Source organism: Equus quagga, chromosome 7 (genome assembly GCF_021613505.1).
Source record: "Equus quagga isolate Etosha38 chromosome 7, UCLA_HA_Equagga_1.0, whole genome shotgun sequence".
Lineage (NCBI taxonomy): Eukaryota > Metazoa > Chordata > Mammalia > Perissodactyla > Equidae > Equus > Equus quagga.
The window spans coordinates 18556182-18570735 of record NC_060273.1 but is presented as its reverse complement, the minus strand read 5'-3'; the positions used below and the strand labels follow the sequence as shown (position 1 = coordinate 18570735).

General features: G+C 46.0%; 1 protein-coding gene across 2 annotated transcripts in view; it reads right to left on the bottom strand.

The window, feature by feature from the left end:
* PRKCB (protein kinase C beta) overlaps nt 1–14554 on the bottom strand; it is a 304110-nt gene that overhangs the window by 72346 nt on the left and 217210 nt on the right. For both annotated transcript variants that reach the window (XM_046668250.1, XM_046668249.1), the window contains exons 8-9: nt 13484–13580; nt 8398–8544 (exon numbers count right to left, since the gene is read on the bottom strand). In XM_046668250.1, the coding sequence (XP_046524206.1) occupies nt 8398–8544; nt 13484–13580 (244 nt within the window). The remainder of the gene's footprint in view (nt 1–8397; nt 8545–13483; nt 13581–14554) is intronic.

The following is a 14554-nucleotide window of genomic DNA, read 5'->3' as shown; positions in this document are numbered from 1 at the left end:
CTAATGAGATTAAAATTAGGATAGACTCCCACAACAGGAGCGCCAAGACGAGAAAAGGCCTTTGTTACTGGTATGAACTAAACCGCCTTTTAATCTCCTCAGGAAATTTCTTCCTGTTGTAATTCAGTGCTGCACTGGCTTCCAGGAGAACACGCTGTAGTCTGGGTCTTGCACTCCTGCATTGTTCTCTTGTGCCCAAACCCAAAGCGCATGCTACTTAAGTACCCCGGTGGCTTTTGGGGTGACAAGCTTGGGAGTTGCTGAGGGACGTGCTGGTTCTAGCAACCATGGTCGATGCCATCAAGCACACTAGGCATAGTGCTAGGGGTTACCATCTTTTTAGGGGCTCATGAAAGCCTTTTAATTTCTTTTAAAATCACAAGAAAAAAGTAAACTTTTAGGTTTGCTTTAACATAAAATATTAATATATTTGTCCTTATACCATTGCAGTCATAAGATATAATTTTTAACTTTTTTTTCCCCTGGTGGAAGCAGGAATTCATAATGCAGATCTGTGGCAGTTTTGAAACTGCTTTTTCAAAAAAGAAAAGACTAGCAGTTTGGTGGAGATGAGTAAAATGCAAAGTAGAGAAGAGTGCTGTAAGAGATGGAAAGAGTCAATTGGAATCAGAAAATCTCATTTCAAGTCCTGGTCCTGTCTCCTCCCAGCTGTGTGGTCCTGGGGAGGTTACTCGATCTCTCTGATTTATAATTCCCATATACATATAATAGGGTTAATAACAGTAACTACCCTGCAGGGCTGTGGTGAGAATTAATATGTTGTAATGCATGTAAACCCATAGCATGGTCCCTGGAAGTTAGGATGAGCTCATTAAAAGTTGGAGGCAATGGGGATGGAGGTGAGTGGAATTAGAGAGGGTGGGGATGGGAGACAGAGTGGGTGAGGATGAGAAGAAATGGAGGGCGAGGGTTGAAAGGGAACCAGCTGTGGAGCTACTGCACGCACTAGAGATGCTGCCAAGACTTGGAGGATCCCACAGGTTGAAGCCTGCGGGAGATATGAGAAAGGCAGTTGCTGGAAGAGTGAAGTCCCTTCTCATGAACCCTCTCAGGAATCCCTGCTGACGGCTCCCAGTTCCAGCGAGTGTCTGCACATGGATCGGTGATTGACAGGCACAGAGCAACGAGGGAGAACAGAAAAGCTGAAGCCTTCCATCACTGTGGGCATGCAGTTTGTCTAATGGCAGAGGCTCAGAGTAAGAACAAGGCATGCAAACTCTGTTACACATAGAGGGAAAAAGAAGAGAAAGGAAAAAAAAATAAGAAGAAGGAGGAAAAAAAGAAGAGGGGAAAATGGTTAACCTCCTAGACTACGTCTGTGACGTGGTGCTGAGGAGACCACTGTGGAGAGTAGGAATACAACTGTTAAGCACCAAGCAATCAAGAGCCCAAGAACCAAACCTGGCCTGTGAAATGCCACTCACTAGCTGTGTGACTTTAGTAAGTTATTTCAAGTTTCTGCATCTCACGTCCTCATCTGTAAAATGGGGATAATAGTAGCTACACTACAGCATGTGAGCCAATACCTATGAAGTGCTTACGGCAGAGCCTGGCATGTAGTAAGGACTCAAAACATTAGGTGGTATCATCATCATCATCACCGCTAGAATATGTGTTTCTTGAGGGCAGGTATTTTTGTCTGTTTTGTTCACGGCCATTTCCTCTGCACCTAGAAGCGTGCCGGGCACATAGTAGATGCTTGACAAATACTTCCTGAATGAACAAATCCTTAATTATGCCTGTCAGTGGGCAGTTATTATAAAAATGATGACTTCTCTCCGCTATGGGGTATGCGTTCCAATCTCAGTCTCAATTCCTTTCCCTCATGCCTGCCCTCTGCTGTTATAAGCAGCCCCCACGCCTCATGCTCAGATCTGGAGAATTAGGACCTAAGATATCAATGATAACGTGGGATACAGTTGTTTCCGAAGTGGCTGAGGGTAGAAGTCATATTGCAAAAGGATAAGGCCTGGGTGGGGGGAGGAAGTGGAGGCAGTATACCTCAAAAGAGCAGACTGATTCTCTGGATATATTCAGTGAGTAAAGGATGGAGAAGGGAGGGTCCAGATCACAGGAAAGATTTTTAAGGACACAGGAAATATTGAGCACACTCATCTAAAGGAAAGGATCTGGGGGACAGGGAAGATCAGAGACTTTCTGTACCTTTAGGTATGTGCAAGATATGTAGCAAAAGATTTCACATTCTTAGAAATGCAAGGGTATTGAAGTGCCAAATTGTCACACAAGTGTAAGATTTTAAAAGAGTTTTTCACAAAATGTAGTACTCATACCATCATCAGTACAAGGACAAGATTTTTTTTAATAAATTCTCCTGAAACACATTAAATATACAGCTGATATATCAAGGCTGTGGTTTCACAAAAGTTATTGCTTAAGGCAATGCTAAGAAGAAGACAAGGAAGTCAGTTAAATGAATTTAAAGAAAAATATTTAAGATAGTAAAAAGGAGGTATGTACATGACAGAAAAAAATAAACAGGTGCATGAATAACTAATATTTGGGACACTTGGCCACAGCCACACACAATCCAATCATACAGTCTGAATTTTGAGCCAAAGGAATTGGCGTCAGCACCTTGGAGAGAGGCACTCATGAGCCCAGTCTCTAGGGGTGCCTTAGTGGAAGTGGCCACCGCCTAACCCTCAAAGGCTTCCTCAGCGACACTCAGGCATGTGATGTCATCAATCTCCTGGGGCATTATCTAGGAAAGTCAAGCACCAGAAAAGGAGGCTTAATGGTTTTGTCTCTCCCCTTCTGGCTTTTGATTTTAGACCATGTTAGAGGCATAGAGAGCAACAGACCTGGATGGCGGGACTTTTTGAAGAAATAAATGTAATACCTGGGCACCCAGTTTCTAAGGACCTTCCACTTTTTCCCTTTAATTTCATAAGCTGCTGAATTCTTCCGACTTGATTTATTCCTGGCTTATGTTATGCTTCAGGAAAAGCAGCAGTAACACCTGGCATGCTCCATGATTTGAACACAAGGAAATGTCACTGAGAAGAGGAGCTTGAAGGTTTTTGTTTGTGGGGCATGATAAACTGGGAATTCTACAGGGAAAAGTCAGATCTTGTGTGTCCTCAAGAAAAATTCCAGCCAGAGCTGAAAAGTAGGGAGAGTGGCTGAGACCACGAGCTTTCCACCAAAATTGTTCTCCCAGCTTCCCTTGCACTGAGGCATGGCCCTGTGACTAAACTGTCTCTAACAGAGTGTAGGCAGAAGTGATGGGTGCCACTTCCAAACAAAGACTTTTAAGAAGTAGTTTGTGCCTCCTCTGTACTCTTTTTCCCCTCCTCCTTCTGAATGTAGACAAGAAGGTCACAGGGATTAATGTAGCCATATAAGATGGAAGGAACCTGTGACCCTTCATCACCATGTGGAGAGAGTGGACGAGGCCAGGAGCATCCTTTTTGACTGTTACATGAATGAAAACTAAATTTCTACGGTGTCTGAGCCAGTATACATTTGGGGCCTATTTGCAACAGCAGTTGAATCCTCTCTAACTAATATAGGAGCTTAGGTGTCCTGGCTGCCACACAGATCAACCAAGCCTGGCCTGGGGGTGGAGTGAGGAAGAGGAGACATTCTGAGATTTCCATTTGCTCCCTCCCCTCTTTGCACAGTTAACTCAGCCTTTAGATACAGCTCAAGAGCCACGTTCTTGCAGAAGCCTTCACTGACTTCAGTGAGGGCTGATGCCACTCCCACACGCTCTCACAGCCCACAACAAGCAACGCAGTTGCACTTTACATCTGTTAGTGTGATTTTCTTGATTAATGTTTATATCCCCATTGGGTTTTAAAGTATGTATTTTTCAAAACTCAGAATGATACATTTACTTGTGCATTTTGTTGTATGTAAATTTTACCTTAAAAATTATCAAAAGCAAACATTGAATTCTGGTTAAATGATAAGCATGCTGAAGAATTTAGGGGTAAAGTGTACCAATGTCTTCAACTTGCTTTGAAATGCATTGAAAAATGGATCGACAGAGGGACAGATAGATGGATAGATACGCAATAAAGCAAATACAGTCAAATGTTAATTGTAGAATCTAGGTATTTGATATTATGGATGTTCACTGTACAATTCTTTCAATTTTTCTGTGTTTTAAAAATTTTTCACAATAATATGTTGGGGGAAAAGTTTAATGAGAGGAGGGACCATGAGTCCATTATATAAAGAGAATTATTCTACCTAGAGTTTATTTTCCATTAGTAATCATAATGTTCTGTGATCTGCTTCTATTTTTACTTTGTATTATGTCATGGACATCTTTCCATGATGATAGACAGGCAGACAGATAGCGATGAGAGAGAGAGAGAAGACAGAGAGAGACTTCATTCTTTTGAATGCATCATGGATACACCCTTATACATTTAACTTTCACACTACTGATGAACACTCGGGCTATATTCATTTTTTTTCTATTACCCATCACTTTCCATGATAGATCTCTTACAAAGACTTTTGTGCTGTTGGGTTTGAACTCCTTTATTTTAGATCTATGTCCACCACAGCATACACCTGCTTCTCCCCACATCAGCACACTACCCTTCATAGGCAAGAGTCAGAGATATAAAAGAATAAGAAAGGCCCCATTCAAACTTGCCAGTATAACTTTTTTAAAAGACTTGGATCCTATGAATCATTACCACAAGCACATCTGAAATCTCAGAAAGCAAGCAGTAGCAGCATTAATTAAAGATTTAATGGATATTTATTGTGACAGTACTTCAGGGGTAATGAATCAAGTTTATAATGTATAGAGTTGTATTTTTGCTGTGTATATACCACATCAGGCACTTGCTGTGTTTACTTTATAAGGTCCACTTGTATAATGAATCTGGACAGTCTGTATCTGCCCAATTGATATATTTGGGGCACAATTTTAACTCCAGTCATCACTCGACAACCACAGAGGTTAAATTTCTAAAAAGTGCAGTGGTTGGCAAAGCTGAAGTCAAAGGTTCAGGAAATCATAAAAAATAGAGAGTGAAGGATAAAACCATAAAATAAACATTAAATAATAAATGAATAATACATTCAAACATTCTGTAACAAAAGTCCTAGAAGGCAGCTATCTCCAAGGAAGCCAGACATGCCAAGATGCCCGGCTCTGGTAAGACAACCCCTCCAGGTGAGCACTCTCACCTGATGGGGACAGCACGCTCTCCAACCTGCTCTTCTTTTTAAAGGGTTTGAAACAGGCTCACTTGTTTGGAACTCAGTGGCCTTCCCACTGGCTTTCTCCCTTGTTCCATTTTCATAGGTCTTAGCAAACTGTTTGTCACTTCCTAGTCGCTCCACAAATTATGACAGTGCTGAAGAGCATGTTTTCCAGGGCCAGACCTGGCTCAGTGGGCCCGGGGGAGGGGAGGTGTAAACGGATTCCCCAAAGGTCGATCCGTGTCATCTCTCAAAGGGGGAGAGTAACTACTCCGCTTGTTTGTCCATTTTAGGGGCTTGATCAACATACCTAACAAGATTGCAAAAAGTTAAAAGTAGACATTCGAATATAAAACCACAATAAAATCATCAGTAAAACTGGAGTTGCAAAGGGTTACTCTATGCTTTAAAGCCTCAGAGAGGTTTCTGTTAGTCTATTTTGCTTTCATGGCATGCTGTTGTTTTCATCTGTGATGTATTTGATGCCACATTCCTAGACTGGAACAGAACTCTCAATTATTATAACAGTTTCCGTGGAAACATATGATCTATTCTCTCTCATTCCCTCACTGCTCCCCAGTGACCCACTCTCCCACTTCTTTACCCACCCCCCCAACCCCAATCCCGTTCTGTAAGTCCCTCCGGAACTTCCAATCCTCAATCAAAAACTCTCAAACCTATATTGTTAAGTGATCAAAAAAGTGCAGAATTATGTGTATAGTACGGTAACTTTTGAGGTAACAAGGACAAGAATAAAAATGCATATTTGTCCAATTAGCATAGAGAAACCGGAAAGATGCAAATTAAATGAAAAGTGTTTATATATGGAGGGCAATAGCAGCAAGGGGGCACAGAAAGACATGAACTTGGGTGGGAGCAAGACTTCTCAATGTTTATCCTTTTAACATAATTTTAATTATGAACCATGTGAATACATCACTTATTAAAAATATAACGTAATTTTTTCAAACTCCCCGACAGCCTCCGCACGTTAGAGCCTCTTCTGCCTTTAGATCACTTTCTTCCTCGTCCTCACGGAAACAGCTCCATCTTTGAGATCTAAACGTCTCTCTTCCTCCTAGCATTTTATCTCTCGATCTTACCCATTGGTTTGTCATCCCTAAGCCTCTAGACTCCTTTCCCACGCAGGTTATGATTCTCTTCCTGCTTTGACTTCCTTCCCGACCTGGTCTAGATAGCATTTTTAGTCGTTTATTCAGTACACTTTGACTGGGCATCTGCTAGAATCGGGCTCCGTGGGACCTGCAGTGGGCGACCCTCTTCCCAGAATCCTTCACTCCCTTATTACTGAAAACTTCTGGTTCACTGGTCCTGCTAATCGCCACCCTTAGCTCAAACCCACCGTCGACTTCTCCATCTCCACACCCAGGTTTCTCAGAACTGAGGGCAAAAAGCGCACTTCCATTACCAACTGCTGTACTCTAACTTTATGGACCCTGGAGCTGCTCAGCAATCTGAGTGCGTGTGTTCTACTCTCTCTTCCGGTTCCATGCTGAGGCTCTTCAATCTTTGGGCCACCACCTCAGACCCCTCTTCCATCTCAGCAGATGACCATGTGACCCACAGACAGAGAAAATCCGTGCATTCAATCTAGGCCCTGAATGAGTTCAATCCGTACGCACTGGAAGTACAGTGGGGAACAGACAGAGGTGGTCTCTGCTCTTATGGAGCTTAGATCTCAGAAGGAGAAGAGAGACAAACCAATAAACAAACAAGAAAAGCATCATCTGGCGATGGGTGCTATGAAAGAGTTAAATATCATGGAGGATGAATGCATGGCTCTTTGAGTGGGTGGTCAGGGAACGCTTCTCAGAAGAGGTGACATCTAAATTGAGATGAGAATTACAAGAAGGAGCCAGTCTTGAAAGACCGAAGGGAACAGCATCACAAAAGCTCTAAGAGAGGAAGGAACTTTGCATGTTTCAAAAAGCCCAAGAGACACCACTGTGGCCAGAGCACTGTGGATGACAGAGAGGCGAAAAAGAAGTCATCATGCAGAGGACAAGGGTCAGACTGTCAGGAGAGGTGTAAACTGAGGACGTAGTATGGAGTTTATTCCAACTGTGACAGGAAGCCATTGGAGGGTTGTATGCAGGGGAGTCTTGACTTAACAGAAGTTCCTAAAAATGACTATGGCTGCTAAACAGGATCACAGGCAGGGAAACTAGTTAGGAGCTCCTGCAGTGGTCCAGGCGGTACGCACGCTCTAGATTAGGGTTGCACTAGCGAAGATGGAGGGAAGTCAGTCAACTTGTGACAGGCTATGGAGGAGGATCTGGCAGGAGTCACCACATGTGGCGGGGCTGAGGAGAGCGTGAGGGAAACTCAAGGATAACTCCCACGTTTTTGACTTAAGCTACAGAGATGGAGAAGAAATTTATATTTTTTGCACACCTGAGTTTGTGGCATGAGATTTATACTAGACATGTTTGTGGCACACAAAGGGATTCAAAGACTCTAAGCAACACTAAACAAGTCAAGAATACTTAGAACACAATCTCAACTTGAGTACAACAGCGTCTCCCGGTATCTATGAAAGCATCCAGCATCATTCTACGAGTCCCAGGGTCATCCTTCAACTGTGCTGCTGCTCGAAAGCAACGGCTTCCATTCTTGGCTGCAAGAGTGATCTTTTCCAAAGGCAAATCTGATCGTGTCACTTCTCTGCTTAAAAACTTTCAATGGCTCCCCATTGCACTGTAAATAAAATCCAAACTCATCACAGCTCATGAGGCTTTACGATCAGGCCTCTGCCTATCTCTGCAACCTCACATCCTCCTACCTCCCCTGGCTCAGGACTTTTGGCCCCAAAACTTTCTGATGGTACCTAGAATGCACTAAGCCCTTCCCCCACCTCAGGACCTTTGCACTTGCTATTCTCTCTCCTGGGAAAATTCTTTCCTAGCCCTTGGAATGCATAGCTGGTTCATTCTCATCCTTCAGGTCTCAGTTTATGTCACCTCCTCAGACAGTCTGAGTGGGTCCCCTCTTGACTCGTTTGTGGCACAGCACTCTATCCATTTCCTTCATGGTATTCATTACCAACTGTAGTGCAGACTTAGTGACTTTTTACTCCGTCCCTCAGTGTAAGCCCCATATGAACAGCAAACACACCTGCCTTGTTAGCTGTTCTGGAGTGGGTGAGGCCACTGAGCCATACTGTACCTTGCCAAAGCTGCCTTTCCCCAGCACCATCAGGAAGTTAAAATCGGTCAGCTTCATCCGGTCCCTGTTCCCATTGTTGTCAAATTTGGATATGGTGTTGGTCGTCTTTTCTTCTGGAGTCTTAGTCCCCTGACTGATCTTGGCCCTCTGGAGGGAGAAGCACACAGAAAACATCATCAGGGTTTGAAGATGCTCTTGGAGGAAGGCACACGTAGACGGTCCATGCTGTGGTTCCTGCAACTCGCGGCCCCCCATCTCGGTGAATAAAAGCATGGTCAACATCCACGCTGCAAGCCCTAAACCTGGAGACCATCCTTGGCACCTCCATTCCTCCTTTATCCCTCATGTCTCATCCACCACCAGGAGCAGTCATTTTTTCCCCCATAGCTGTCTCTAGAATTCATCTACTTCTTTCCATCTCCACCAACACCACCTGTCATCATCTGTCACCTGGATAGCCCACCTTGGTCCCTCCACACTGGGCTTCACACGCAGCCAGAGTGACTTTCCATTTCTTCACATCCAACCAAGTTGCCACTTGCTTCAGTAGTGACCCATTATTGTTAGGATAAAGACCTCGGTGCTTTCACTGGCCTATATGACCCAGTGATCAGGCCCTACCTGGTCTCCAAACTCATCACTTCTTGGGTCCTTCTTCCCTGCAACCCAGCTTCATTCTCCTTTCATGCCCTTAAATGTCCCAGGCCCCTCCTGCCTCAGGGCCTTTGCACATGCTGTTGCTGCTGTGTGGATGGCTCTGTCCCGCTTGCCGGCCTAATTACCCCCCGCTTCACATTTTCACTTCCTCAGGGAAGGGTTCCTTGATCCCTTCTGTCTGGATTAGGTGTCCCTATTTGCTCCCTTCATCGACCTCACTTCCCGTTTATATTGGATAATAATTGTCTGTTCATTTGTTTCCCCCAGTAGACTGGAAACTGCACAGGCACCGAATGTCTCATTCTCTGCAATTTCCCTGACAACTAGGAAAGTTTCCGGCTAAATATTTGGTTGGATAAATGGATGAATGAGGCCCATGTTTGTCCTCAGTGCAGTGGGGGAAGGGCTTGCTGCTGTGAGCGGAGTGGTGACTCAGAGTGGCAGCAAATGCTTTGGAACAAGGAGAGAGAGGATGCCAGCAGTGAGACCTGCAGCTGCCAGGGCTTTGTTACTGGATTCGCTTCTGGGAGCAAGAAAACTGTGGAGTTAAAAGCTTGGGTTAGCATCCTGCCCCGGCATGGGTAAGCTAAGTGACCCTGAGTGAGTCAGTGGGCTCAGGACGCTCCTCCCTGCAAACATCCCACAACTTCCCGTCTCTCGCAGGAAAACAGCTGAGGGCCACAAACGACCCTGGTCCTCTGCACCTTCTCTGATTTCAGGCCCTTCTCCTTGCTGCTGCCACACTGGTCTCACTGCTATTCTCTGAAAGCTCCAAACATGTTCCTGCCCCTGGGCCTTTGCACTTGCTGTCCCCTGTGCCTAGAGGTTTCTTTCCCCAGAGCTCCCTCCCCCCTGAATGCACAGCCTTTCCCAAGGCCGACTTGCAATAGCTCTCATTTGAGTTTGTGGCCCTTACATGGTGAGCCTCTGCAGGACAAGAACCCTGTCCTCTGTCCCTCTGAAAGTCCCATGATGTCCCAGCAGGTACTCCATCAAAGAGAAACTGAGGCCCCAAATAAAAGGATCCTTTATCCTGCTTGGCCGGATATGCCTTCAGACACAGGAATACTCTAATGGTTGCCTTTTCATGTCTGCAGCTGAGAGCACTGGAACTCGGGGCTCAGAGGGACAGCAGACTGCCTGCCCCTCTGAGCAGAGCCTGCCTCCTCCCGGACCATCCACACCAGGGAGAGCGGAGGCATCCTGGCAGCCAGGCTCCCGGCACCATTCAGACGATGCATGCCTGTCCTGGTTTCAACTAGACCCCTCTGCCACCCCCACCCCTCCAAGGAGCTCGGACGGGCACTCCCAGCCCAGCAGCAGGGGTAGAGACCTCAGGAGGCAAGGAGTCCCCGTAGATGCTCCCCAACCCCCTGCAGCCCTTCCAAAGCCCAGAAGGAGCTTCCAAGGGGGGCTGATCACGATAACGACGATCTGACATGTGAACGCTCTGACACGCCGGATGCTGTTCTAAACGCATTAGCTCATTCAGCTCTCACATAACCTCAGGAGGCCAGAAGTGTGTGATTCCCCCATTTTACAGATGGGGAATCGAAAGCTCCGAGAGAGGAAGTAACTTGCCGACAGCACTCAGCAGGAAGGGCAGAGCTTGGATTCACACTCAGCAGCCTGGCTCTCAACCAACCTGAACAGAGAATGGGCTACACTGCACAGATGCGCCCAGTGTCCCGCCAAGACCCCCGGGCGCTCTCCTCTCTACACCTGTGACACCACCTGAGAGCTCGCCTCCTGGCCACAGGAGCAAGCACAGCCCACAAGCAGGGCAAGTGGAAAGTGCTGGCGAGTTAATTCCCCTGGAAGCAGCCCTCGGCCGGGGACGGAAGGAGCTGGTGGGTGGATCATGCTTCAGCTGCCTGCCTCTTGGCTGGGAGACCCTGCAGCACACATTCAACTCCCAGAGTTCTCCAGTGGATTACAGCCCAGCTGCCCACCGTGGGACTTGGGAAGACACCCCTTCCTGTCCTTCATCACATTCCCTCTACTCTATGATGCTCTGGGATCATCTCCCAGAGAAACTCCTTGCACTTGGATCCTCAGCGTCTGCTTCTGAGGAAACTCCAAGCAGGACAATGGCCAGCTTTGGGATGTTAGAAAGTTGCTTAATTCCTCTGGGCCTCAGTTTGCTCATCTGTAAAAGAAAAATGAGGATGATAACAGTACCTGCCATTCAGGGTTGTTGCAAAGATGGAATTAAATGAGTTCAGATTTCTACAGCACATAAGAAATGGCACACAGGAAGCATTTTGTTTTAAAAAAACTCATTCTGAACCATCTGGAATGGAGTCTTTCCTTCTCTGGCCCAGCGGCAGGCCCACGGTCCGACGAAAGCCCCCCAGAGAGCCTCCTCCGATGTTCTGAAACCCACCACGCACAGCACGGCACCCTGCTCACCCTGCGTGAAATTCTATTACCCCGGCTGCAGCAGCTCGATTTTACCGGCACTCAGAATTTCCCCAGATAAGAGGCTTGAAAGTAATTTCTGAGTCATTCTGGGTGCTAATTGGTTATTGCACAGGGATTACATTTCTCACATTCAAGGTCAACTGAAATTTCTCTCTGTGTTTGAGAACAATTTTTGGTCTGCTGGAAACATTTTTTTAATCAACAACTATGGTATGGAGCGATTATAATTCAGGCATAAACAAGCATTTAAAGGCTCTTGCTAGAAATAAAGGGACACATTTTGTTACGTGTGGATAAAACAATCCTTTCCTTCAAGCCAATAACTGGCCCAGACAAACGCTCTGTTCATATAGGCGATGCTTTCCTCGGTGTTCTGAAATGTCACCACAGCTGCCCTAGGACTGAAGAAATCATTTTGTAAAACCGAGCCTTCATATACAAGAAAGTACTGGCCTTGTCTTTTCATCCACAACAGTACGTTTTTAACCCAGCAGCAAATGGACACGTCTTCATCAGAAAGTTGAGGGAAGGAGATGCAAATCTTCTGGAAGGACAGCCCTCCTGTCCGAATCAAGCGTCCAGTTCTCAGCTCTATAGGTAGGGAAGTTCTTTTATGAACTCACTCGGGCTTGAGCAGACTCTACGGGAATGACGCTTAGTTATCGAGTTCACTGGAGAATGACTGAGGAGCCCAGGGCCAATTCCATTTGTTTCCAGGAAGGGATATCCCACGGAGTCGGAACGATCACCCCAGTCCACGTTTTGCGGCGGGCACAGGCTCAGGACAAGAGTCAATACTCAAGTGCTTTTTCTGTCAAATTGAGGGGGAAACTAACATGGCTCTTGGGATAAATGCCAAAATCCTGTTAAGGCCAGCACAGTCCTTCTACTCTGACCCCCACCTATTTCCCCAGCCTGACCTTGAACTCACCCTTGACTCTCTCTGCTCTACCCACACTGGTCTTCTTTCAGTCTCAGATAGTTGCTATACAACTCCCACCACAGGGCCTTTGCACATGCTGGCCTCTCTGAATGGAATTCTCTTTCCCTCTCTTTACTTGGTTCACTTCCACTGTTGCTTCCTCAATGAGTCCTTCCTGGTCCTCTCAGACAAGGTTACATTTCCCTCTTATATAGTCTCAAAGTACCAAGGACCTCTCTTTCACAGAACTTTACCTGGTCATCATTTTTTTTATTCGCTTGGGTGATTATCTGATGAATAACAATGGTGGTAATCTATTTCATTTTAGCTATTTTATACATTTTTTTCAATCAGTAGGCCATCATTGCTTATCTAGAATTGATGATTTCCCATCAGAGTCAGTATATTATTGAGTTTGTGTGAACAAAATAATGTTTTCTCTCACAAAACTACTCTAAAATCATTCAACACACATATAAGGAAAGTAGTCAAACCTGTCTTGCCCAAAACATTTTCTTTGTAAAACTAGGATGTGGCTACACACCGGACACCTGCATAGAGATGAAATGGAGGGGCTCATCTGAGATACAGCAGAGCCAGCAGCACGGCTGAGCGCTCTTGGTCTTTAGAAGGTACACCCGCGGGCGTCATGAAGTCACCTCACAATCAATTCCACTTGCTAGCAGTACAGCACCCTGCCAACAGATCCGAGTCCAGATGCTAGGCCTCAGCGAGCCTCGCTGACTCAGCCACCAAAACACGTCACTACTCTGTCTGCTTCTTCCATTCGCCACGACCACTATCCCAGTCCAAGCCACCATCCAAATGACCTGGGCAGCGAATGAGCACTTCTGAGGAAAGGTCTAACCCTCAAGGAGGACGGGGAGGCAGGAATGGCTTTTCGAGGCGGGGAATACTTAATTGGGGTCTTGAAGGGTAAATAGGAGTTTTCTGGGATATGGAACAACATTATAAAGGCACAGAGTCGTGAAAGGCCTTAGTAGAAACCGCACCATAAACAGAAAACCAGCACAGGGGCAGACTCAACCAGGTCCCGCTGACGCAGAAAGGAAGACAGCTCACCTCGAACTTCTGCCGCAGTTCTTCACTGCCCTCGCCTCCTTCCGGCGGCACAGGCACGTTGAAGTACTCGCCTTCCTCCTGGCTCAGTAACTTAAACCTGAGGGGAGACAAGGGGCAGGACAAATCCCGTGACTCAACTTGCTATGATTTGGTTGATGAGGCTGAGAGAAGGAGGCCTATGAAAACCTCTACTTTACAAAACGTGTTGAGGGTTTTCGTTTTGGGGTGTGTGTGCGCAGCCAGGTATACACTATAGACTTCTGTAACTATTCCATGGGCATCAGCATAAAATTATAGTCCGTGCCGGTAGGATGCAAAGTTCCCTCTCCCTCTCTGTCTGGCTGTCTCTGTCCACACACACACTTTTCTTCGTTGTAGCATTCAACACTGCATGTTTCTCCCTCCCTGTCCATCCAGTGCCTCCTTACTCTGAAAGCACGCCACGAAGCTCTCCCCCCGTCAGGGCACTCTCATCGCAGCCTCCCAGCACTGCGACCGTCTCCACTTTACGCACGCAGCCGCCTCGCTGTCCCGGCACCCAGCGGCATTTGGACGACTATGGACTTCACTCCACGGTGCTGCTTTTCCCGGCAGAAGCTTTCCCAAAGTGTTCTGTATTGAACACTTGAGAAGCGGTATTCCTTGGTGGTTAAGTACACAACCCCCGGAGTCAAACTATGCCTGTGCCCAGATCTCGCCTCTGCCCTTGCCTCCTTGGATAACTGAATACGTTGGTCACGCCCTCTGAGCCTCGATTTTTTTCTCCTCTACAAATTGGAATAAAAGCCTCTTTTTCACAGGATTATTGTAAAGCCAAGACATGATGATGCATGCATAACCATAAACACGCTGCCTGGCATTTAGCAAGTGTTCAATGAAGGGCATTGTCATCATCAGTACTGGTATCAAAATTATTATAATAAACATGATGGCTTCAGTTTATTTCTTGGCTACAAAGATGTTTCCATCTACTCAGAGGATGAGATGAGAGTGAAGAAGGAAAAGAGACATTCCAAAGGCATTTGAGTCAGTAGAGGGGAAAAAAGATCCCAAACGCCTCATTCCCAAAGA